Genomic DNA, 27,051 nt, shown 5'->3' on the forward strand with positions numbered 1-27,051 from the left:
TAATTTCTTTCTTCTTTTTAATGAAAATGTGAAATCGTTAGTAAAGTCAGCATATATTTTGTATTTCTTCTTGTTTTTTTTTGGGGGGGGGGTGCGGGGGGTCTAACATCGATTGTAATATAGTTTGACTGAGACTCTCCAAATCCACATGCATGATAAAAAACTGCAGGGCAGACTCTTTGTCAGGCAAAAAATATATATATGTATCAAAAGTGTGTATAATGTTTTAATATGTGTTTGAAAATATCAAATGATACAAATAAATTATTGATGAGTTGTTGGTGGGCTTATTTCACAAAGCTTGTTTCATATGATACAGAATAGCAACATCCGAAAAGCTATTAAAACAAAAAAGTATATTCATTTCTTTCATAACTGATTACTTGGGGAGGTCAACAGAACAGCATCTCATAAATTACTCATATATATACAATAATTACAAAAATGTACAAATATAATGTCATAAAAACCTAATTACAAAGTACACTCTGATCAAAGATTGGCTTTTTCAAAAAAATCCTATACAAAGACAAATAATTAACATTCCTTTGAATATTCCTCAGAAATATGTGGCGGGATGGAAGAAACACATTTAACGGGTTCATTTACCAGATTTCAGTGGTTAAAAAAAAAAGAGTTGATGGTGCTAAGTAATTAGAAATAAGGACTGACAAGTATTCATGAATGGCACCAGGGCGACAAATATGTCTCGGAATATAAAATTGCAAGAATGTTCAGAATCTTTTTCGTCCAGCATCTCAGGTGGCATGGCGGCACCTTCTTGAAATAAAATGGTTGTCTCAGTCTGAATATTTCTCTGGAAGCTCATCCAACGGTATAACCGTGTACTCCACCACCTTTCCGTTTTCCCTGGGTGTATCTTTTTGCAGGAACGATTCGTTCTCTGTGTTCTGCTGCTGTGAGGAGTCAACTCCGGTTTGTGGACTCGATGCTTGCCTGGGACCGTTCCACCTAAAGAGAAGGAACGGTTCATATTATACTCGCTCCGAGATTAAGATTTGAAAATTAACTCTCAAGATGTGGAAAAAGCTCACTTGTCTCTTGTAGCGATAGCGGCACAAAGCATCACGAGTGCTGCCACGCCAACAACGAAACCCAAGATGATGACCCAATCTGATGATGGGAGAGAGCTGGACTTAATGAAATGTATTTTTCAAAAAAGTCTCGTAGAATATGGAGGAATTTAGATTTGTTGGACAGTTACCTGGTGTCACATGCCCTTTGTGTTGCTCTGTTTTCGCAGAATCATCAGTCTCTGGTACATGGTAAAATTCACCACCTAAGAAAAGAAAAAAAAAACCGTCACCCGTTTGTCAAGTTAATGTTACCGTATTATGGATCTATGAAGGATGTTTACCTTGTACAGATGGAAATTCAAACATTCTGGGTTTTCCTTTATCCTTTGGCATTCCAAATCCTGATCCGGACTCCAAATCTTCATCTTCTGGATCCTCCCGTCCGATGGTACTGAAACTTCCAGTATAGGTCTTACTGGCTTTTGTCGTGGGATAGTGGTCGAGGATCTCGCCATTCCCGGACCCTGAATAAAAACTCTCAGGATCATCAGTTTGAGAGGGCACAGTGGGCTCTGTGATGTGACTTGACTGGGTTGCATTTGACTCTGATGAGGACGGCCAGTCAGAGGTAGGACTTAAGGTGGTCGATGAGTTGGAACTTGACAAGTTTCTTTCACTTGTGGTTGAATAATCTTCATCCCTGGGCTGGAAGAGCGTGTCACCTGATGCGCTGCCTTCTTCTATGATCTCCACCAACGGAGATTGATTACGACTTTCTTCTCTGCCAGAGGATGTTTGGTTGGACTGTTGAATGGGGGAGTTTTTTTGAAGCGGTTCGGATTTGAGTGACGGAGGTAAAAATTGTTCAACAAGGAAGCCATCCGTCATAGCCTCTCGGAGAACGTCTTCCTCAGATTTGATGGGAATTTGGGTCGCAGCTGGGAGAAAGAGATGGAAAAATACAAGGATCACCACAAATATTTACCGACCAGACTTGACATGGAAAGTTTTTTTTTTTTCCTTTGAAGTCATCTCTGACCTCAAGGGTTTTGCATGCGGAGCCTGAAATGCTTGTATTAACTTGTGTTGTCTCACTTTGTTAAGGTGTGACAGTAATGATTAACCTGAGTGATTACTCATATGTGAGTGGGGTGAGAGGAAGTTTCAGTGGAGCTTCAGTCTATCACTCGTTTGGCACACCCAAGGGAACGTAACTCAAGTCGCGAAGGGGATGAAAAAAACACAACTTGGGATTAATGAACCATGTCATTTTATAATGAACTATAGATCAATTTTATGGGAAACTTGTAATATTAAATCTCTGTCCCTGTTTATTCCCTTATTCATTTCTACCGTCTCCTATGAGGTTACAAGGAGCACAAACGTGTCCATTACCTGTTTGCTCTCTTCAATTTCACCTTTTCGAGACCAATAACGATTTGATGTTATTTTGCAAAGGCCTTGGTGGGCCGCCAGAGCTACGAGTGAAACCTGCACTGCGAGAGTGAAACATGACACTTGAGCTTTTGGAAAAAGATTAAAGAGCACGCTGGGTGGTAGGAATGTATGTGCTGACTCATTGGGGAAGAAAAAACACACCATGGGAATGACAAGGATGTAATCACTTAATCGACTCCATATGTGCCGAAAAAGATATCTGAAGATGAATGTGACATCTATCAAATATTGATCGTGTGCGCTTGATGTATACAACAGCAACAGTATGTAACACCATGAAAATTAATCTATTTTGAAGTGATTAATTCGACTCATACTTCCAGTTAGAAAAATGTTATACTTAAAACAACAACTCAAATAATAATAGCCTATTTAAGAACAGAACTGCACTTACAATTCACCGGGGTGGAATAGACCATGGCCCAAAGTCCAAGAAAAATCCCCAAAAGAAGATGAGTCGACATCCTTTTATCAAAGAGTCCTAATCGAGTTTATGTTCAATGCCGCTGAAACTTTGTGCACCTTGTGAGACGAGGCGTTCAATCTGATGATTCACAACTTGGCCCTTTTATATGGCCCGGTTTGTGTTGCATGAATACATCATTGAGTAACAACACAAAGACACAAGGGCTTGAACACCTGTGAACACACCCTCTTCCTCAGAAATCGTCCGTGCTCATTTCCTCCTTGTAACGCAGAGCACTCTGAAACTTTGTGGCTATGATTTGCTGTGGTGTAGAATTGCCCCTTATCATACAAATAGGTGTTTCAAATGTTTTAGTTTTCTCATGAGGGACAAATATTATTTAAAAAGTGTCATTCCAAATGGGGTATTATTACATGAAGAATGATGGACTTTTTATTTCACTAAAATCTCTTCCGAGGATTTCATGCCCCAACAGTGGTGGTTTTGGACACTGAATCTGGACCTCCGTCCTGACCCCCTTCCATACAAAGATTATACAGTCGTGCTATTATTATAATTGTGAAATAGCTCTGACGCAAAAGGTGAGACTAATGTGGATGACTCAACATTCTAGCAGTTGAATCTATCTTACTTTGTATGCAGGGCTCAACAGACAGCAAAGCATATTTCACAATGCAAGTTTTTGTGAACAACTCATGGAAGAAAAAAAAAACAACCCACAAAAACCACTCATCAACACTCTGACACTACTGGCGTGACACATTATGTATAAATAAAAACTTCATTAAAATAAGGCAGTTACACTTCATGATTATTTAATGCGCTGTACCATTAAAAATGACAAGTTATATCAAGTTTTGTTGAAACACAACACTCGCTTGAAGTTACCAAGCATCCGACAAGAGGCAGCCAGGACTAGCAAGGAACAGTATTGGATAGTTACAAGCTAAGACTTTAGGTCAAGAAATTTTGTTGGCCAACTTTGAAAATTGTAATAGCTGCCTGCTAAATCAAGCAAGTGCACAACAGTAACCCATTATACATTCATCCATTTTCTAATCCGCTTGTCCTCACGAGGGTCGCGGGTGTGCTGGAGCCTATCCCGACTTTCTTCGGGGAGTAGGCAGGGTACATCCCCAATTGGTTGCCAGCCAATCGCAGGGCACACAGAGACGATGTGAACAATCACAATCACACCTCGGGACAATTTAGAGTGTTCCATTAACCTGCCATGCATGTATTTGGAATGTGGGAGGAAACCAGAGAACCCGGAGAAAACCCACGCTGGCAAGGGGAGAACATGCAAACTCCACACAGGAATGCCAGAGCTGGAACCTAACTCTACACCTTTACACTGTGAGCTGGATGTACTAACCAGTTGACGATCATGCCGCCTGTAATTCATTTTAATAAAAGCTATTTATTTATATAATGGGCTCCTGAAATGTATAGTCAGTCCTCTCCTTTGTAGTAACATCGCAGGATGGTCCAGTGTTTGTGGGTGCTCATTTGTTACCGTATTTTCTGTTTGTCTCACACTCTGCCTGTACCTTCAACCGTCTCTTATTCGTGCTCGGTGTTCTCCCTGAAAACCAATGTCAATCAAGTCTTCTGTTTCTGCGGGGCTCTCAGCATACTTCTCTTTAGGTCTTTCAACACCATTTTCTTCCTCTGTGTCAATGTCTCCCTCATTATTATTCGTCTTTACGATACAGAAATTGGACGTTATGTGCTATTTTATATTTTTGTGCTATAGACAATGGAGCGTAATACCCGACATTTCAGAAGCCCAGTTCATAGCCGCTTGATCTAGCGCAGTGGTTCTTAACCTTTTTAGAGGTACTGAACCCAAGCAGTTAATATGCACATTTACCGAACCCTTCATGAGTGAAAATAAATATGTATATTTTTTACAAATTCAAGATATTAAAAAAAATGCATTTATTCAAAATAGAAAAAAGTATATAACATTTCAAGAGATAAGTATACTTTTTTTTTAAATTGTACGACGTACAATGACAGTCACACGTTGATTACTAAGCGAACTAAATTTCCCACAGCACTGATTGGACAAGCAATGTCATGTGATCATCTACAGCTAATGATGGCCAAGCGGGTGTGTCATAACACATTAACATGTTGAGTCACATGTGTTTTACCCTCCATGCAGAGGCTCCGTCGAACCCCTGAGACAGACTCACCGAATCCCTCGGGTTCGATCTAACACAGGTTCAGAACCACTGGTCTAGTGGCATGATAAAGTTAACTAACAGGAGCTAGAATTGGGTTGAATGTGCTCCTGTGACAAAACCAGTGGGGCCAGCCTGAGAAACAACAACCCACATTATCACTGTAGGTTAACAAATATAGCAGGAATATTTCTGTTTGTATACATTTGTATTATAATTGCAATTTTAATAGTGAAACCGGAGAGAAAAACATGTTAGGCTATCTCATTAAACAAGTACATGGGGGGAGGAAACACATTATTAATACAAAACAATAGGTGGCCAAATGAAGAGGGCTCCAGTTAAATTCCGACACACAACACTTCATGAAACAACAAACATTTCTCATCAGTTATTTCCTTATTGTTGCCATCGTTCAGGGGATTTTTTTTTTTTTTTTTTTTGCCAGAGAGGAAGTTCCCCACATGATTTTAAAGACTGGTGTGATTTTGTTCCACAGGCACTTTGTATTAGGTGAATCGCAGTAAGTTAGTGTGGTTTAATGGTGACTGATGCACAAGGTGGGCACCCTTGGGCTGTTAGGCGTAATCAACAACTGGCAACGTTTGTTTGAATTGCTCAACATGCGTGGGCGAGCACTTGTCCAGTCTTGCAATGCAACAAGGTTTCACTGAGTAACTTTGAATGGTGAAACATAATATATCAACTAGAACATTCTCATGAAAACATATACACGAAAAGTCACACGTATTGAACAAAGATGTTGTCAAAGACTGTATACAAAAATTACATCGCCCGTTCGTCCAGCCAGCCAGCAAGCTAGCTACAATACCCACAATTTAAATGCTACCCATGACACAAGAAACTTGAAAAAAAAACTGTTAAGGAAGTGTTACTATGTAAATTACAAAAAAAAAGAAAAAAAAAGGGAACCCTATCGAGAGCATAGTGTGATCATGACATGACTTGACGTTTTGCTCATTCAATTTACTAACGAAGAATGAGCCTGTTTTTATGTGTGTTAGTTTTTTCTTCACTTTCATTTAACACTGCATTGAAATGCAATGTCCTTTCAGTGTCAGATTATGAGACTGATGTTGCGACAGAATTTCACTGTATTAGGTTCGATGCCCACATCAGTTTAGTGAAAATGTCAACAATTTTCTTGTTATATAGTAAATAAGTATATGTAATAATTTTGTTGGGGTTATTTAGTTATAACTGATCACCTTGTAAAGGCCATTACTTGTTGCCTAAACAGTAAGGGTGACCACTACAATGGTATTGCCTGTGCAAAATGACAACAGCATACAGTTTTGAGAATTCCGAACTGCCAATTTTAGTGCAAAACAGTACAATCATGTTGGGTATGCATGTCCATCTCTTTAGCCTCATAACTTCACTTCTGCTTCCAGTTCTGCTTTGTGTTGGTCCACTGTGAGTCCAAACACCCACAAAGTACCCACTGTCCAAAATATTTCCTCTGGTATGTCATAAAAGGTTACAAGGGCAGTCATAAATGTTTGCGATGAAATCCTTTTGTCGTCAGACTTTGACGATTGTAGGTTTAGCCATAGCAGTCTAAAACCCGCAAAAGGAGAGCCGTTAAGATGCCATATTTTGCCATTGAGTAGAAAACTGTTGGCAACTCTCTACTGATGAAAGAAAAACCTCCAATGATCATTAAAGTAACTTGAAATTGATCAAAAGTAATAACAAATAAAGAATTGCTTCAATATATGTTATGATAATCAGACATTACTTTTTTTTTCTTGGTGGTCCAACAAAATTGTCCTAAAAAGGAAATAATCACTGATGGCTTGGACTAAAATGATGTTACCCTTATTTTAACATTTTATTGCACAACCTTTTGTGGAATCACTGAAGTCAAACGATATCTGTAACTCTCAATGAAACTTTTAGCATGTCTCGACAGGAATGTCTGCCCACTATTTATGAGCAAAGTGCTCTGAGCAAAGTGCTCCAACCTTCTCAGGTTTGAAGTGTTCCTGCTCTAGACAGCTTCTTTCATTGATGTCCAACAGTATTTATATCAGGACTACAGCTTGATGTTTAGTTCTTTGACATTCTTATTTTTCAACCTGTGTGTTTGTGTAATTCTGTTGAATAAATCCATGAACTGCAAGTGTGACCATGCTGGATGGCCTGATAGTCTTTGAGTTGTCTTTGCATACAACACAGGTTCAAGACACTCTGTGCCAGATTTAGCAGAGAAGCCACAGAACATAACTCAGGCTGCTCTCTGTATCACAGCAACAGTTATATTTTCTTGAGACACATGACACAGGCAAAATTATGGTTACGCTTTTTTCAAAAAATGAAAACCCACAACCATCAAAGAAGTAACTTGAAACTGATGAGTTGCTGAAATGCATGTATTGACAAGCCAGCATGCTTTTTGTGTGAGTGTTTTCTTTTTTGTTTTTTGACAAAATTTTACCACCTATTTTATCTGGAAGTTTGCCGGTGGGAATGGACTTATATGATTTTGCTTGTGCCATTAGTACAAAGAAAAGAATACTGCAACTCTGGAAATTTTTCAGTGGGGCAGCCAAGGTGACAGAACGCCTCAGTGAAGGGTGGACAGGGAAGGTATGGTAGCATCCACAGTCAGGGTTTCATGAAATTCACACATATCCAGAACAATACCCATCACAATCATAACCAAAGCAGGCACAAATTCGAATTAAAAAGCAACATTTTACAAATCTTTATTTTCGAGATACTGCCATTTTCTTTCTTTCACTTGTCTCTGCTTATGTTTACTATCCCTTGATCGACTTCAATCGCAAACTAACAGCCAATCACAGTGATTAATTGTCACAGACGGCCGACGGCATTTTGCATGGTACGAGCTATGGCTCATCCTTTCAAATAATATTTAAAAAGCACAATAACACGAAAGTCTCTTAATTCTTCACAGTTGTAAATGATGCTTTTGACTTTTGTTGTTGCTTATATTGTGAGTGTGTGCAACATTGGTATATGAAAGCATTTTATTTAATGCATCTGTGACTGTGGATGGTATGATTAACAATTGTTTTTCAGCCATGTTGTTTTCTTGAATAGAATGAAAGTAATGCTTTTGATTGATGTTGACTGCAAAACTTGAATGTCCTTTACTTAAAACAGATTATTTTAGAGATTTCATTGAGCTCAATTGTGCATTTATTCTTTTATATACACACACGCACACACACACGCACACGCACATGCACTGGAGTCCAAACAATAAGATGCGATTGAAGGTGTTGGGTAAAGCCGCCCTACCCTAGAAAAAAACACACCAGTTTGGAGTTTGCTATTCTCAAGACGCATGCGGACGTGCCAACCAGTCGACACTCTGCCGCCAATAATCGGCTGTAATCAGCTGTAACAAAGCGCTTCGCAGAAATTTTCACACAGAAAAATAAAGCAAAGAACACATTTCATTACATATTGTCAACAATACAATCGTTAACACCCATTTCTAAATACGCCTTGTTGTTTGATGCGGTTGTAGTTGAACGAGGAGAGAATCAAAGTCATTTCATCTGTGGATCAGGCGCGTCATCACAGCGTGCATGACGTCACACACGTCTTCGAGAAAGTTTGAAAGTAAACAAGAAGTCGTGGCGTTCATTGACAAATACTGAGATCGGTTAATAAAAAAGGCAAAGAAGTTGACACCAAAACATAAAATGTATCATTTAGTACAGTGGATTCGAATGAGTTCCACATAACACCTTTTAAAAACTGGGATGCATGCATGACATGTTTTTATCCCATGTACAGTACAAGATAAACGCGTACACCTTAACACCGACCTGCAGGGAGCAGGACTGCGCCATAAGAAACCCAACGCTGTCACAAACACACAAGAAGAAGCCGATACAACGCATGCGCATTACGTACTATTAGTATCATTGTTTTCCCCAACTCGAGCGATTCGAAACTGGTAAGCGTTGCAATTAATATGTTGGCAGAAGAAAGGAAATGAGTTGACGTGCTTTAGCCTTTGTAAAGCAAAGGCGCAGCTGTTTTTACTCCGTATTTATGACATCAAGCAAAGTCACTTAGGTCATCAATTTACCAAAACTTACTTAATAAGAAGCAGTCTTATTATTAAAAACGATTGCCGTGGCAATATTTACTTTTCGCTCCGCGTCTGTTGACGGGATGTCGGCCAGCTGTTGCATGCGTGTTTGCACATATGTTCTCACTGACTTGTTATTAAATGAGACACCAGGACACAATACTTATGTGGTGACATCTTTAGGTGTCGTGGACTTCTATTAAAAAAATATTTCGAAAGGTTGCATGCATCATAGTGCTGTCATTTATTGCCTTCAATGAACATTGCATGCAAGTTGTTGGAACGTGGGTGAACCCGATTACTCGTTGCCACCAGAACTACTCCGACTTCTGATTACGTCGCAAATTTGCATGACTGCACGTGTTCGCATATACTGGTCGACTGCGTAAACATGTTATCGTGACTACATTTGATTTAAAAGACTTAACATTTTTCCCCTGACCTTTTGAAGATAACGGAGATGACTGACTCACAGAGTATATACCACAGAGGCTATTCTAATAAAAATTAAACTGGACCAAGAAAAAGATGAATGATGCAGACCTGTAAACCTTTTCTTGTGCCAAACTCTGCGTCATGTATGGTGTGTGCATGTTGTGGACATTTGGTTTGAATGCTGAGGTGAACTTTTGTACAAACCCAATTCCAATGAAGTTGTGAGGTACTGTTAAACATGAATAAAAACAGAATACAATGAAGTGCAACTATATTACATTTTCAAACGGATACACTTAATTGTTTTTCGCAAATAATCATGAACTTAGATTTTTATGGCTGCAACAACTTCCCCAAAAAGCTGCGACAGGTGGCAAGAGACTGAGAACATTGAAGAATCAAGAATGCTCATCAAACACCTTTTTGGAACATTCTACAGGCAGAGAGGCTAACTGGGAACAAGACGGTGACATTTTTTGGGAATAAAAAGATCTTCCCTAAATTGCAAGCAAAGAAGGGTGAAGTTCACCTCTTTGTGAAAAACCACCTGAGAAAATAGTCGAACAGTTTAAGGACAAGGTTCCTGGATGTACAGTTGCAAGTAAGTTAGGGAATTCATCATCTATGGTACATAATATCATGAAAAAATTTAGAGAATTTGGAGCAATCACTGCATGTAAGGGGGGGGGGACAACATTGGTGATTCATGTTTTTATATCATTCTAACTAGTCACAAATAAAAATGAGTTGCATTTTAAAATGTCAAATTGAATGTTTTCCCACAGCAAATGTCATCTTTGTGTGGCACCAACAATGGCGAACAAGGTGCAGGTCCAGAACCAGCAGAAAAAGAGGTAAATATCATTTGACAGCAAAAACAAGGGATGAAACAAGGAATTTGGGCTTACACGGGCTGGTGTTTTAGTGTGTCACCCTGTGATGGTAACAATTCCTTGAGTTACTGGATGCAATAACTATTTTTCAGCTATGACTACAAAGATAATATATAATAATGGTAATCTAATGTTTCCTCAATGTCGGATGCAGCCCTTGAAAATGAAAAAAAAAACATTAAAAGCAATCAATATACTCATAAATGTTAAGAGATTGTGTGTTAGTCGAGTCCCAACAAATAATTATTCCATTAGAAATCAACAAACTCAAATCATTCAGAATGTATTCTCTTTAAAAAATACCGGTGTATATATATTTGATGAAAGTTGTGCTATTACTGTATTTATTGATCAAATCTGAGGGAATCTGAGAAATAAGAGCTTGGCTACATCTGTTTGTCCATCCATTTCCTATATTGCTTGTCCTGGCATGAGGCGGGGGTCTCAGGCTGGACTGGTCGCCAGCCCATCATAGGCCACAATCATTCGCAATCACATTCACCGTTCGAATTGATTGAATTCGTGTCTTCAATTAGATGAATAAGCGCATTTTTGAAATGTGGGACGAAGCTGGAATACTTCAGAATTGTGAGGTAAGATGCTAACATGCTCAGCCTCCCTGCTGCCAGATGGTGTATTGTGTATGGCCAAATAGTGTGTATGATCAGTTAACTTGAGAGCAGCTGGACTGTTACTGAGAAATGTAAACTAACTGAGCCTCACTCCCCGCGACTCCGAAAGCCACTTTCCCCCATTTGACAAAAACAAAAGAAAAATGTATTCAACTTGGTGTTAGGCTTAAGATCCACAAAGAGCTCACGTGACAGGAGTAAGAGTATTTGTCACGTTGCAAGGTGGTGATGGACCCCAAAAAGCAGGCAGGAGGAAGGAGCAGGGTGTCCTTGAAAGATTGTATTAAAACACAGAGAAAACTAAATCCAAAACAAACAAAGTCCAAAGTATCAAACAAAACACATGACTGAAGATAAAACATAACACTGACCAAAACATGACTGAAACAAACATGACAGCAGCAAACAAACGGCAACAAACATGACAGTAGCAAAGAGCAACAATGACCCGACACTGAGTGTTCGGGCTGGGAGTCCTTTTAAAGCACTATTTACATAATGACCAACAGGTGTGCAGCTGCAGGGAGAGCCCTACAGTGCCACCTGTTGGTCCCAAACCGAATCATGACAGTATTGGGCTGTTGATTTAAACGACGACCACATCTGATCATTCAGTTCTTCACTGGCTCACTAAAATTTTGAGTTACCATATAGAGACTGGGCCCTAATCGTTTGTTTGTGTTGTAGGACAAGGAGCATCCTCGTATGCTTATTCCTGAACTCTGCCGACTCTTCTACCAGCTAGGATGGGTTACTGGGACAGGCGGAGGAATCAGTTTGAGAAGAGGGTTTGTATATAATGAGCTACGTTCTTTTCGCCCCAGTAAGCTTATCAAGAGAGAAAACGAGTGTGACAAAAACAAAACATGCACAGTGGCAAATCGGGCCCATTTACAACATTTTGTCATTTTTTTAAATGAATTTGATGGTATAACTTCCCTTTACAAGTGTCACCTCGACTTCACATTTTTTGTAGCCATTAACAAGCTTCTGGCGTAATTGTCGCTGGATAGTTTTTTTTGTTGTTTTTTTTTTTGTTTTTCCTTTTTCTTGAGCAGTGGGAAATGTAGAGAGGATGAGTGACTGTTTGATGTGAACGCACCATTTTTTTAACAAGCTGGAAAGTTGTTTAAAAACAAGTGGTAGTGGCCCTTCCATGGTCAGACATACTTAAAACCATTTTCACACTGTGGAAGCTACAATGGTGCCATTAAAAAGCATTATCTGATTGGTAGAGTCCAAATTTATTCCGTAGGTCAAACTTAAACCGTCTTCCACGCATACCTTATTTATTGTGCACCCTAAACTGAAGGAACACATAAATCAGTAATGCCTGATAACAAATAACAGAGTGTCTGCAGTTATAATGCAAAAGACTGAGCATAATAACTCTCTCCTGTCATCTCATTTACAGGCCAAGGAAAGGAAAACAAAAAAAAGTTAGTGCTCTAAAATGCATTTTTGTAACCGCGTGTTCTGTTGCTTCCTGTGATTGATCCACTTATTAAAATGGGAAGTCCTGTATTTACCAATAAATAATAAAATAATCATAAATAAAAAAATGCATTACAAATATACATCATGAAAACTGTGTTTCTCACGAGTCAGAACTGTTGACGGCAAATGCGCATGCACCAGGTTACTTTGTGGCTCATGCCCCCACCATCTACATTCCAGAGCTTTTCTGCTTCTACACTTGTGCAGAGGTAATTACAGCTCTGAAGAAATGAACCACTTTTGCCATTAAAAAGTGCCATTAAAAATTCTCATTGTCCAGCTTGACGAAAAGGAAACACGCACGCACGCACACACACACACACACACACACACACACACACACACTCGCACTAACTGTGTTGTTCTTTTGTGTGTGTGCGTCTGTTTGTGTTTTATTTAATCAAAGCTCTGAATTATAAATATGATTTCTCTCTCTCCCATTATCGTGTGCAAAATGTTGTAATAATGTCAAAAAGACATTATCAAATAAAGAAAGGAAACAGGAGAAAAGGAAAAAAAGATATTACCGGTACACAAATTTTTAAAGGCATCTTTGTATTTTGTGTGAATAAAGCGGAGGGATATTGGGGAAAGGAAACATGAATTGTTGTAATGATGTATTTATAATACGGTGTATGTTTTTATTGAGTATCCTATTTTTGTGCTAAGTCACATTTTTGTTTTCCTAGTTTGGCTGGTCCTGCAACTCAACCCCAAAATCCCCATTCCCTAATCGTGTTGACGCCAGCAAACAAGTTCCTGTTGGATTTGAAACTTCCGCTTCTAACGACAGAAAACCTTTTTATTTTTAATTTGAAATGGCTTACCTTAACTAGAATTCCACAACACAACACAACACATGTTCTTATTTTTTTGGAGAGGGTTGGGGGGGTTCTGGAATGGATTAATCGTGTTTCCATTTCACGAGAGAAAATTGATTTGAGATACAGGCGTTTTGAGTTACGAGCATTGTCGCAGAATGAATTAAACCCGAATTTCAAAGTACATCTGTATTTCATCGTGCCGAGCCGTATCTGCTGTGCGCACACAAGTTGTCGACATGGCACCGTCCCGCTTCAGTGAGTTCTGTCTGAAAGGGACAGGCGAATAAATCCCCGCTCTACTTTTAACGCCACTGATGGGCGAATTCACTAGAAAACCAGTGTGTGTGCTGAGTTTTTCACACACCATGAAACACATTTGAAAGGAAGGGCAGCAGTAGCTCACGTTGTGTGAGTGAGGGTTTCAAATTTGACACCCCCTGCGGACCACACGTCTTAAAATGTTGATTACGCGCTGTAATATCTTCAATATTAAAACATGTTTGTTCTGTGACTTACAGAGAACATATCTACATTGCACCTTCTGGGGTCCAGAAAGAGAGAATACAGGTCAGTCGTGATAATAGTGTACTACATAGCCTTGCAAAAGTATTCACTTGAATTTTATTTTTACCCATTTTGTTTCATAACAATCTCTAATTTTAATTATTTTATGTGATAGATCTGCATAAAATAGTTTTTATAATAATTTTTTTTCTCACTAAGTAGCACCCCAAAAATATTCAGTACCATGTACCATGATGACCAACGTTAAAATACAGTGGCATAATAGGCCTAAGTGTTCATTAAAAAAAAAGTTTTAATCCCTAAAATAATAAATAAATAAAATAATGGAAGGAATGCAAGACACTGTAACATGATATAGTTTGAACTATGGCTGCAACTAATAACCATTCTTATAATAATTGATTAATCTGTCAATTATTTTGTGGATTTAATCGACAAACAGGATTACTGTTTGCGCACCCCTGAATTAGAGGCTGTAATTGAACAAAGTGAGTAAAAAGTCAAGGGGTGTGAGTACTGCTGTAAGGTACTGTATGTCATGCTCTGTTTAAATCTTTTTAGTATCAACTGTTGTTGTCCGTGTGTGTGTATACGTTTTAAACAGCCAGAGGACATGTTTGTGTGTGATGTGGAGGAGAGAGACATCAGTTGTCCGCCTGCCTGGAAGAAGTTAAAGAAGAGCCAGTGCACCCCATTGTTTATGAACGCATATACGATGAGAGGTGAAATTGTTTTATCCGTACACTGATATAACAGTTGACCAACAACTGAGCCAAATATTAAATCGATGTCTACAGTAATGCGATGTAAGGAGTAAGCTATTGTGTTCAATGTAAAGTGTAGGGGACTTTTTTGGGGAAGTTTAGTGAACTTTATCCTGTTGTTGATGGTGAGCCGTGCATTAAACACTAGTGTCCTTTATCATGGAAAAATCTCAAACTAAAAATTTGTTCTTGTTTTTGGACAAAAAAAAAACCAAACCAGGGGCACAGGCGGTTATCCATACACACTCCAAAGCTGCTGTCATAGCAACCCTGCTGTATCCTGGTAAGGAATTCAGAATAACACACCAGGAGATGATCAAGGGGATTCGTAAAGGCACCACCGGCACCAACTATCGGTATGAAATCAAGGATTAATCAAACAGTTGGCCTACCGTAGTTCTTATTCATGTCTTAGTGATGTGTAAGCGTGTTCTGCCATGTTCCAGGAAATACAAATTCAATAACAGCACAGCAATCAAGGATGACACCATATGTCTTAGCATGATCTTATTTAAAGTCTTCTGCAAGCATTTAGAGGTTCTTGAACTTTTTGTATTTAGGTCAGCATGCCTCATCTGGAATTGTTGCAGTTGACTAACCATAAACAATACGTTAAGGTGGGGTTCATGTAACTAATTAAGTCATCATTATTACAGGGAATGCTCCAGTATGAATTGGACCAACAGTTATTTGGTTTCCCTGAGAGTAAATATTAGCATTACAGTCAAGAAGGATTCCCTTAAGTACTACGCCACTGCAAAGCACTTTTCTTTCTTTTAGGTGCTATTTTCTTACAATCTAAAGGATGATGATAGTGGCTGTTACGATGTAAGCATGATAAACAGCCCATTTACAAACTGGTGATACGAGGTCAGGGGCAGTGTGTGTTTCTGCGTTTTTTGACGGACAAAAATTTAAAGACATTTTTGTTCTCAGCCGGTGTCAACGATCTAATTCTCTAAGCGCAAACCTGGTTTGATGGATTCACTTGCCTGTGTGACCGCAGTGTGTCAAGCCTTGAGACAATCTTAAGTGGGGTCGAGACTGTTTGCCATCGGACTGATGAATGGTTAAAATGTCTTGCAGCTATGACGACACTCTGGTCGTGCCCATTATCGAAAATACGCCAGAAGAGAAAGACTTGAAAACTCGGATGGCTCAGGCCATGGAGGAGTACCCCAATTCGTGCGCTGTCCTTGTTCGCAGGCACGGAGTGTACGTGTGGGGCGAGTCATGGGAAAAAGCCAAGACCATGTGAGTATTTCCCAATCCGAAATAGAACCGTTGTGAATGTCTTAACGAATACAAATGTTGAAATAATGTTTGTTGCTTCACATTTGTAGGTGTGAATGCTATGACTACTTGTTTGACATTGCTGTTCAGATGAAGCATTGCGGACTGGACCCTTCAGCTTTTCCAGAAGGAGAGAGAGGAATAGTTTGACATTTACAGGCACCTTTCAAAGTGACGCTTGTTCAAGGAAGGTCAGGAAAGTTCAATCAGGAAGCAGATTTTAATCATTTTGCTTTCATGCCAGCGCTCCACAATTTGGACAGTGATTGCCGATTCAGAGTTGAAGGCCTCTTATCCGGAAAGACCTTGAGAGAACGGCTTCAGGCTCTGGGGGTGAAATCTTTATCATTAAAATACATTCAGTTAATATGCAATTGTTGTTTTGTGCCTGTACTTAAACCAAAAAAAAAAAAAAAAACGAGTACATGTGTTCCATAAGATATACGTTTTTTTTTTTTTTTTTTTTTTTTAATTAAAAACAAAAAGTAAACCTTCGCCTAACTGTGTTCTTCACACGAAATGATGTATGTAAAATTGAATGAATATCAGGGGACACCAATTTATTTAAAGACTGATTAACACTACAGTATATGCATAATAAAGACCTGACACCAATTGTTTTGTCTCTCTCAGTTGAGCACTTTCAGGTGAGTGGGTGTTGTGGTGGCATCACGCAGTGCCAGTATACACTTGCACAGCATGTTTCTAATCCTCTGCATACTCCCCTTTTTTTTTTTTTTTTGAAAATGAGAGTTGTCCCTTCAATAAGCTCTCTCTGGTGCCCCGATCCCATTTCCTCCACCACTGTATCTGCTCTAAACAGACTGCAGCCAAATATGTCACAAGCTTATTTAAATTTAAATTGTGAGGATCCTGAAATGTCCCCATCAGTTCTTGCTGATGGGGAATTCTTGTAAACGAATTCACGAAAAAAAAAAAATCAACACTCCCCCATAAATTCAAATGACTTTGTCAAGCCCACAATGTCAAGTAATGTGATATCATGAAAAGACCAAAATGATGAGTTGTCACAGTTTTGTTGACTTTGATATTTTGTTCTTAGTGGGGGACTTGCTGAGGAATTATCTTTCAAAAGCACATGACAATGTTTAAGGGTTGGGGAGTATATATTCCTCAGGCCTGCAGATATTACAAAGTCAAGCTTCTCTAGCACTGATTATGTGCATTTTAATATTAAGACCTAGCAGTTGACATTCATATGTATTGCTTTATTCTTTAACAGTAACAAGATGATGGCGCCCTGGGGTGTAGCGGTTTCTCCGGCTCCCAGGTTTAAACCTCATTACAATGACTTCAGAGCCGATTTTAGTGCCATCTCAATAGCGTCTGAAGTATAGCTCTGAAGGACTCGAGAGAGTTCAACGGCACCTATTTCATCATTGCTGAAAATCCCTGCCGACTGCAGATCCTAACATCCACTGATACCATGACTCTTCCAAACCAGTGTTCGCTCATCGAACAATAAAATAAACTTCCTTTGCCTGAGTTTGGGTGGTTCCAATGAGATGAGGAATTGTTTCGTGCTCTGTTTGATGGAAATCTGGCTAAATGACAACATACCCAACTCAGCCCTCAATATTGATGGACCCCAGCTCTTTCGCGACGACGGTGACGCCCACTCAGGGAAGAAACACGGGATTGGATTCCGCAACAAAGGTTGGTCCAGAAACAGGGGACTTAGAGGGAGTCCTTTGCTCTGAGGAAATAGAGCATTTGACTGGTAGATGCTACCCACAGCACGTATGCCACTGCTCTTTACAGTGGACACTCTCGATTCATAGGCATAGGGATCGCACTCGCCTGTGAATAGCGAAACTCCGTGTAAGGTTGACACCCATTCCAATTTCTTGTTAAAACAGGGATAAACCAATGGCTCCCCCTGCTTAAAGACCACCTCCATTATGCCAGTGCCCAAGACATCAACGGTGACAGGTCTGAATGACTATGGGTCAGTGCCCTCACTCCGATAGCCAAGTAGTGCTTTCAGAAGCTGATCATGGTGCAGATCAAGAACGCACATCAACATCCATAATGGACCCACATTAATATTCCTAGAGGAAGAACAGCTCCATTGAAGATGCCATCTGATCTTATGGTCCACACCGTCTTCACCTACCTGGAAAGCAGGGAATCCTACGTCCGCCTGCTCTTCCTGGAGCTCTCCTCTGACTTCAACACCAACAGACCATAGACTGTCAGGACCTACAACACCTCTCGCATCACCCTCAGCTCCTGCCCCCGCCAAGGCTATGTACTGAACCCCCCTCCGGTTCCCACTCCTGACCTATGACTGCTCTGTGAAATTCCCTAGCTGTCACATAGTGAAGTTTGCGGACTACGTAGCAGTAATGCTACGCATCACGAACAAAGATTAGTTTAAGTACAGAGAGGAGGTAGAACATCTGGGGGATTGACCCAAAGATGACCTTTGCATCAATCCGAATAAGACCAAGAAGATGGTGGTGGACTTCAAGAACAGAAACCCAGATGCTTTATAGTCACTTCAGTTACTGACTGCGTTTCTTTACTTTCCTCCATAAGTGTGCCTTTTTGTCTCTGAGAGCTTTAAATAATTAAAATGATAACATTTGGATCACCTTTTACTAAAAAGACGGAGATATTCAAATTAATTGAAATCCATCTATCCCTCTTCTGAACCGCTCATCCTCACAAGGGTCGCGGGCGTGCTGGAGCCTTTCCCAGCTGACTTCGGGCAAAAGGTGGGGTACACCCCGGAACTGAACAACCATTCAGACTCAAAATCACACAGAGGGACAATATAGAGTCCGCTTAACCTACCATGCATGTTTTTAACAAGCATTCACACTCACAATAATACCAGTAAAACAATTGGAGGATTCAATTCACATTAGTCTTTGGAATTTTGGAGGCTTATCAGAGTTTGTGTGATTTAGTTTGTGCAATTAAAAGGAACTCATGCTTCAGTGAACAAATGACTGCAACTCGCCATTAGCATGGATGCGTATGCATTTTTAACCAGATGAAATTGCCCTGTTCAGCATCAAGGAGTAAAGGAGATTTTAGAATGGTCATAAGTGCGCTGTGCCGCGATTGCAAAATATACATTAAAGAATAATTATATGTTCAGATCCAGCAAAAAGTTTGTGAATTCATGAGTCAACTCATTTCTGTTTTCTCAAGCAAACTAAATGAGGCCCTTCAGCCTTCAGTGAGGCAACCTGAAATGACTCTCTTCAGGTTTGCACTCCATGTGAACTCCCTCAAAAAGCTTATTTGTGTTGTGTTGTGTTGTATTTTTTTCAAACATTTTCAACTCCTTTTTTGTGGGGACTTATCAGTTTGTGGACATACCATGAGCACTGCAGACATTCTTATTTTCCTATTAGGCTTATTTCAATTCAGGTAAGGGGTAGGGGTGTGTAAGTGTGAAGTGGTTCCACTCAACCCATAATTATTCTCTTCCAGTCACATTGACGTGTTTGGCACTGATACCCCAAGAGAAAAGGAACCCTCAGTGCTGCATCGTGTTCTTTGAGATATTGATTGAAGTGTAAACGAGTTTATGATTTTAGGCTGAGTAAAAGGCTTGATCCCTTTCCTGGTTACAAATGTTACTACGTTTACATGCAGTCCATGTTTGATTTGAGGTCAAAATTCCGATTTACGAAGCATTCGAAATAAGCTTTTTACATGAATGAGTGGACAGAGTTAGTCCCACATTTGAATAACCCAACTTAAAACGGTGACGCATGGACACAGCCATGTAAAATCGATGTAATTTCCGCTTCTTAGTTTTTACCATAAATAAAGCACATTGTATTCATGTCACTCACCACAGGAATAAAGAAAGGCTGTTTTTTTCCTCGCTTCAAAATTGTGCTTTTGAGCAGCGTCTTCAAGCTTCGCCATCACTGTTTACCTCTGCTTGTGTAATTCCGGCGAGTTGCGCACTGGTTGTACGGATTTATACCCATGTATATATCTGTTTGTATGTACAACGTGAGATTCCATTCAGATTAAGCAAACGCATGCACAGAACACAAACCAATGCCTCATAACTCAATTTTCATGTTAAAAGAAAACGGGTCTTGTTCGGCTTTTTAAAAATTGACGTTGTAATCAGCACTGATAGCATGAAGGAGGCGAAGTGGGGGAATATCACGGTATTGGAAAAATCCATCAATTCCTATATGTGACTATAGATTACCTGTATTGATTCAAGTATTTGTTGGCTACTCTCACCACTTCGATTTAGGGAATTATTAGGTCACCTTTTGTTTACTAACCAAACCAAAGTGACGACTTGAGCCAAAGGCTGAAAGCTTACAATAGCAGTAGCCTACTTGTCAGGTCGAATTTATAGCACTACTCTGCGGCGCACACTGCTTCTACAGGTTTCACCTCCACGCGCTTGATGTATCGTTTGCTTGCATTTGCTCCTGTCCTCTGCAAGCAGAAATGGTTTGATGTCTGCCAACTTCCAATGTGAATCAGCCTCTTATGCATGCTTATCACACTAGCTGCAGCACTTTGCTCTAGGCCTTCTTCCTTTAATCCTTTCACCCAGACCATACTTTGTTTTCTTGGTTGCACTGACTTTGCTGATTGAAATGTTAAAGGAAAAATGCGGGACAGCGGAAGATGGAGAGAGAAGCTCTGTCAACACATCCCCAGAATAGCAGTGCACTGCAGTGCACTCCCGCGTTCAATCACTTTTCTTTAAACGTATGAAATGTACGCAGTTTGCCGTCAGATATCTGAGAAAAAAAAAAACAACAACAACAAAAGCAAGCCAACCTAAATAAACAAATGTTTCTTTGGTGTTATTGCTTCTTTTCAGACAACCATATGTTTGTGAAAACGTAATCCTCTGAATTCAAACAAGGATACTAGCTGTTCGGTGGGTGGCCTGTTCTCATAGCCTAGCAGTTAGCACGCTCAACCGCCAACATGTGAAATGGTGTTTGGATCACAACAGTTAGACTGGTGGCCAGTGATCTGGAATGAGAGTGAGGTTTTATGCTTCACTTTAGACTGTGTAGTATCGCTCCGAATTTTCTTTGAAGATTTCGCCCCTTTAGCCAGTTTGATTGATCAACAATCCTTCCCGCATACAAACACGTTGAACATGCACGAGCGGTGTGTCACATTCTGTCTGAAGTAGCGTATGGGCGGATTCCACACGCAAGACAGACTGGGCGTGTTTCTGTCAGCCGTCAGAGAAATGGGCCATCTGCAGGTACTTGACCCAGTGAAGGACGATATAAGGGACGGGCGAAAACTCACTTCTGTCCTTTTGTAGTCCGCCCTTTTTAAATAACTTCTCGTCCTCCGCCCTCAAAATGGGCATCTGTCAAAATACACCAACTAGGGTTGAAACCCATGACCTTCTTGCTGTGAGCATCTGAAAGTACTGACTCTCTAACATAGGAAAGGGGAAGGGGGCTGCAATTTTTCATCAGTTAGTGGTGCTCCACATAGGACTGCAGACCAGATGAATGACAAAAATGCCATTTTCATGGCAAAATATGAGTATTCTTATTTTTTCAGTTTTTTTTTTTTTTTTTTTCAATTGAACCGTTGTTGATGTATTACAATTCTCAAATACATGAAAAAAAGTGCCACTGGGCTCTCTTGCATAAAAATTCCGTCATGTTTGAACTGCATGTCATTCAAATCCCCATACTGACATGGGCCAGTGAAGTCGGTTCTAGATGTGCCCCCCTTTGTAAAGTGTGTCCATGACAACAGCCACTTGTCCGAATTAAGCTACCATACACATTTCTAACATCATTCAATGTTGAATGCATGCATTTTTTTTTTTTGGGAGGACAGAAATGTACTCCTCATTCACTTCAAACAAATGGTCACCGCTGTGGCAAAAAACAAAAAAAAAAATATATATATATATATCTATGTGTATATATATATATATATACACATGTACGTATGTCTGCATTGCTGTTTGTGGACTTCTCAGACAGTGTTGTGATGGCCATGACACACACTTCGCCTCTGATGCACAATTACACACTCAGGGTTGGGGTCGCTGGTGAGCGATGTTTCCCAATCTGTGGTGAAAGCTGATGGGCTCAACTCCAGTGAAACTTTTTTTTTTCTCAAAAATTAATAAAAGTCCACTCTGAATGCAGTTGCCCATCCCTGCTTTAAGATGTATTGAATCTCTTTTGCAGCTGCATGCACCATAAACTGCCACTTCAAAATGAACTATTAGCTCCATTAAAATACATTGTCTGTGCTCTGGGAATCCTCTTCTCCACTCAATTAGCTTCCCTCGGCATGTGTGTCACTCTCCTCCCACCGATTACCCCCACACCTCTCCCCCCGAGTGAAGCTCAGGGTTCTGTCATGCAAAATATTTTTTGCCAAATCAAATTTGAATGGATTGGAGGGATGACAACCATTTGCGATGAATGGATTTGCAAGGGATTTAGGTTCTTCTTGGCAAACATCCCCGCTCTAAGACACCACCAAAAGAGAGAGGGGCTACGCAGCCACGCATATCTCCGCTATCACTGCCGAAATATTGCATATTCCGACCATGTATTTCATGCATAACATGATTGGATACATCCAGCGGAGATATGGCAGGCTTGTTTTTAATCTGGTTACTTGTACATCTGTATCAACGGAACTGAGAGCCAAGTTGAGGTTGGATGATATATTGTTTTGTACATATTTTACCATCAAAGCGAGATCCCAGTTTATTTGTGAAATGGGGGATGCTGCCTCAGATGGAAGGCGAGCGTGAGATTAGTCCTTCATTTGAACTTCGGTGGCAAAAATAGAAAGGTAACTCATGGTACAAAAGGATTACCATCCTCCAGAAATGAAAAAAAAAAAAAGCCTACGTTGTATAGATCTGGTCGTATGTTCTTGAGGTTATCTTGAGCCGACAGTCTCCTAAGTGTTCTTGTTCAGAACATGACGGCAATGTGTTAGCCAAACTAGGCTGTCTCATTTAGACCTCAAAAACTAAATGGCTGCTCCATTGCACTTGTGTTTATTCTGCTTGTCCCCAGTGCATCTTTTGGGCCTTTGTTAACAAGTTCCACCAGCAACATTTTGTGTTGCCCTCCACGGCTGAATGCTCTGGGTGCGCATCCCCTGAGCATGTGCGCAGACGCCAGTTGGTCTTAGCTTTGTTGTTTTAAGGACTTTTTCATTTTCAGACCAGTCATTATGAGGTCATAAAAGAGTAATCATTAATCACGGTTCCATGTAATTCTAGTAAATTCATTTTACAGACTCTGGTTACACTCACGACACAGAGCCCCTCATTTAAGTGGGCCGGTTTACTCATGTCACTTGAGGCAGTGTTGTTGCTGAGGCCACGGTGTCTTGGGTCAGTCCGCTAACTGGAGTCAGTGGACCAAATTATTTGAGTTGGCTGTGTACTGATAGGTGTGTGTCTGCTAACTCGCCTTGGTAGCTACTATGCCTTAAAGCACATGTCAAACTCCGGTCCTCAAGGACCACTATCCTCCAAGTTTTAGATGTCTAACACACTGTGTGGCAATATTGCTCATCAGATTTATTCCTGGTTGTGCACGGTTAGTATTTTGGCATCCACATTTGTTTGCATTGAGCAAACACGTTGGCGCCTGTTTTTACAGACCATCAGTAAATCAGGCATGGGTTGTCTCTCCTGCTTGTCAAGTTCACTCTGTCACTGAACAAGATAAACAGAATAAAACATGGATAGATGGACTTTTACTTACCGTAAAATTCCATGAAGAACACACCTGTGCATGTATAATACATCATCTGCCTCCCAGTCACCTTTAAAAAGTTTTTTTTCCCCCCTCTATACTTGTGTATAATAGCGTTCCCTGATTCGATGGTATCCTTTATTACACTGAAAAAAATGGTGTGTTGAATGAACTCAATTTTATTTGTCAAGTGGTTGGACTAAATACAGTCAAACCTTGTTTCAACATACATCGAGGGACATAACAAATCTGTAACGGTAGTTCGTTCAAAACCATATCCAATAAAATGGCCACCAACTACGACATGTAATACAGTTTGAACATTTACTAACATAAAAACATGAACATGTAATCCAGTATAAACATTTCAATTACAAATACATGTAGACAATATGACGAAAAAAAAGATTTTATAAGACATGAAACAAACAACTGTAGCATTCCTACTTCATCTCTTTTGTTCATAAGCAAGGTGGCGTTTTTTTCACTGTTTTGTGGGAAAAATCTGGTTGTGCAGCCACTTGACAAAATGAGATTGAGTGCCCCCTGTTTCATACCCTCCCCAGATTTATGATTTTTTTTCTTTTTTTTTTGGACGGGGGAAGTCTTATTCATTGGAATTTATAGAAAAAAAAATATTTTTGATATGACAACACGTCTGTTGTTTTCCACCTAAAGTTCTTATGAGCTGATGATTTCCCTTTTCCCAACCAGCTGGTGAACGAGCTCACAAAAACCACATTTTTTCAATGACACAAGACTGGTCTTATTGCTGCAAACTCTTGCAAAACCTATGTAATAATTTAGACTTCCCTGCAGAACAGAGGTCTTACTGTGCTCTTAAGAAACTGCAACAGCACCTCATCCGTCATCTGTCATCGTCTGTTCAGCCTATCTCTCTGGCCCAGCTGGAGAGCATCCTCTTTCCGAGCCCACATAGATGCACACAGCCTCAAATGTGATGGATGAGGGAGTATACCTTCCCCTTTTTACAGAGCATGACTCCATTTACACCTACAATGTACCAGAGAACACTTGTCTAGCTTGTGGGTCCCTGTGTTGTTCTTACCCTGACCTTTTTTTTATGAACAAGTTAAGACAGACGTAGGGCATGCAGGACCCCTTTTTTCACCCTTCTCACGTGACTCTAATCGTAACTCTCAGGGGCGCAGCAAAAAAAATGTTCAAGTGGCCAAGGTGACACAACGTCTCACCGAGGTGTGCCCACGTGCATGCGTCCGCATGGTATTCACATGTTCACACTCATAATAAAAGCAGGAAAAGTCTGTCCACTTGCTTCCAAGGTCCCATAAGCCTTTGTATGAATTATATTTACATGGTAACTGTTAGTGAGAGTCCACTATCTATGACAGTAACAGACTCACGTTAGTTTCTAGACTTTAGCACAAATGACCGCCAGTTGTCGCAGCTTAAAACAGAAATTATCACAATACATTGGCACAGATGGCAGGGGGTGGGGGGGACATAACCCCCTCCCCCCCACCTTCATCACGACTACACCGTCACCCCCACATTCGCTATGTTAGAATGCATGCATTTTGAGTCAAATATGGCAACCATCTTGCGTTGCCATTTTTCGTGACACCTTCTGTAGGTTTTTTTTTTTTTCAGTGAAAACACAGTTGTCTCAATATGTTTATGACTCATGGTGAGGAGCAATACATTTGCGGATTTATTGAGATCAATTATTTAGTTGTTTTTTTTTTTTTTTGTTGCTGACAAACTTTTGCTCGACTCTGCTCAACTCTTGCACCTCTCCATCAGTAATACAGTGAAAATGAGTGGAAATGTGAATATTTACTTCACAAGTCAATTTGTGTTTCATCTGTACCCCTAAATTTTCTACTTGTGCCCTTAAAATTTCAGGTTAGGGGCCATTCCGCTCCTAGTAAAAAAAATAAAAAATAGTGAAGTACGTTAATGATTGGGTAAACTGCTGTGAATGTATCCTCAATAACAATACCCCTCTCCACCACGAAGGTAATCTTCACCAGACTATCAAGAAAAATCACAATGGCACTGTTTAAACAGGATGCAGATTAAACTGCTGCTTCATCTCCTACCACGTCGTGCAAAGTTAAACTAGCCTCCTCCACAGAGCACTGGATTGTAGGGGTAGGCGCTGAAATGGCTTTTCGAACTCTGCGGTGGCCAAAAAAACACAAACAAATCCACAGGAACATTGCCCAATGCACATAAATAAACAAAGGAACAACTCACACGCAAACTCACTTAGCAAACAATGAAAAGTTATATTTGTTCTGTGCTCCTTATTCATACGGGAGAGATGAAAAGAGAGGAAAAGAGAGCGAGAGAGAGAGAGAGAGAGAGAGAGAGAGAGAGAGAGAGAGAGAGAGAGAGAGAGAGAGAGAGATTTCAGCTGGGACGAAGTGCAGCAGCTCAACAGCACTTGCAACATTATTGTTCTAGTGATGATTAGTCCATCCATTTTTTGTACAGCTTCTTCTCATTAGGGTGGTTGGATGTGCTACATGGCTCAATTGCATGCAAAATGTATTTACCCAAGTAAATCACATTATCCAACATGTAAAAGAAATGGGAATGCGTAATGGGATATTTTTTTCTGTGCTGATATCAATTTTTATTATTATTTTTTAATCTCTTTGTTTTTTTTTTCTTACTCCTGTAATTGTTTTTCACTTTCTGTTTTGAACAATCATGGAAGAAATAGGGTGACTGGGAAATTTTATCCCCAACATGCGAAAATGAAATTGAGGATCTTGGGGGGGGGGGGGCACTTATGTTAAAGTTTGGATGACCACTTGCGAGCGCATGTACCAATGTAACCAATGGAAGTTAAAAAAAAAAGAGTCAGAGATGCTGCCTTTGTGATTCATTTCCTCTTCACTTATTTTAAACATTCAACCATAGGGTCGTGTGTCAAAATTAGCAACTCCAACACAACTACTCTAGTCATAGCACAGTTGACAAAGGAAACCAAGTGATTTATTTTAATACAGCAAGGGACTACATTGATTTTATTAAGAACAGGATTGAAAAAACGAATTATGTAGTTAACAATTTGAGGAGCAGATGTTACATGAATAAAATAGTTTACAATTTAAAATTATTAATACAAAAAGTCCCGTTATTGGCAGAGTAGGATTCCCTGAGGTTGCTGCCGCGTAGGATATGATTTCTGCAGTTAAGACCTTGGTGTCTTCCATCTGTCGATGGGTCATGCCTGCATGGGTGCATGTCCC

General features: G+C 40.0%; 2 protein-coding genes across 2 annotated transcripts; one reads left to right on the top strand and one right to left on the bottom strand.

The window, feature by feature from the left end:
* Nucleotides 1–212: 212 nt before the first annotated feature.
* LOC109526025 (uncharacterized) lies at nucleotides 213–3,054 on the bottom strand. Its single transcript, XM_019887021.1, has 5 exons — nucleotides 2,890–3,054; nucleotides 1,379–1,975; nucleotides 1,226–1,300; nucleotides 1,056–1,134; nucleotides 213–972 (listed from the first exon to the last, which is right to left on the bottom strand). Exons 1-5 carry the CDS (start codon nucleotides 2,957–2,959, stop codon nucleotides 801–803), a joined length of 993 nt encoding a protein of 330 aa, XP_019742580.1. The 5' UTR covers nucleotides 2,960–3,054; the 3' UTR covers nucleotides 213–800.
* A 5,935-nt stretch (nucleotides 3,055–8,989) lies between these two features.
* On the top strand, nucleotides 8,990–16,686 carry apip (APAF1 interacting protein). Its single transcript, XM_019887023.1, has 8 exons — nucleotides 8,990–9,069; nucleotides 10,428–10,496; nucleotides 11,855–11,955; nucleotides 14,007–14,055; nucleotides 14,618–14,735; nucleotides 14,998–15,133; nucleotides 15,864–16,031; nucleotides 16,121–16,686. The coding sequence occupies exons 2-8, from the start codon at nucleotides 10,431–10,433 to the stop codon at nucleotides 16,218–16,220; spliced, it is 738 nt and encodes a 245-aa protein (XP_019742582.1). The 5' UTR covers nucleotides 8,990–9,069; nucleotides 10,428–10,430; the 3' UTR covers nucleotides 16,221–16,686.
* Nucleotides 16,687–27,051: the final 10,365 nt, after the last annotated feature.

This window comes from Hippocampus comes, unplaced genomic scaffold, assembly GCF_001891065.2.
Source record: "Hippocampus comes isolate QL1 unplaced genomic scaffold, H_comes_QL1_v1.1 scaffold261, whole genome shotgun sequence".
NCBI classification, from domain to species: domain Eukaryota; kingdom Metazoa; phylum Chordata; class Actinopteri; order Syngnathiformes; family Syngnathidae; genus Hippocampus; species Hippocampus comes.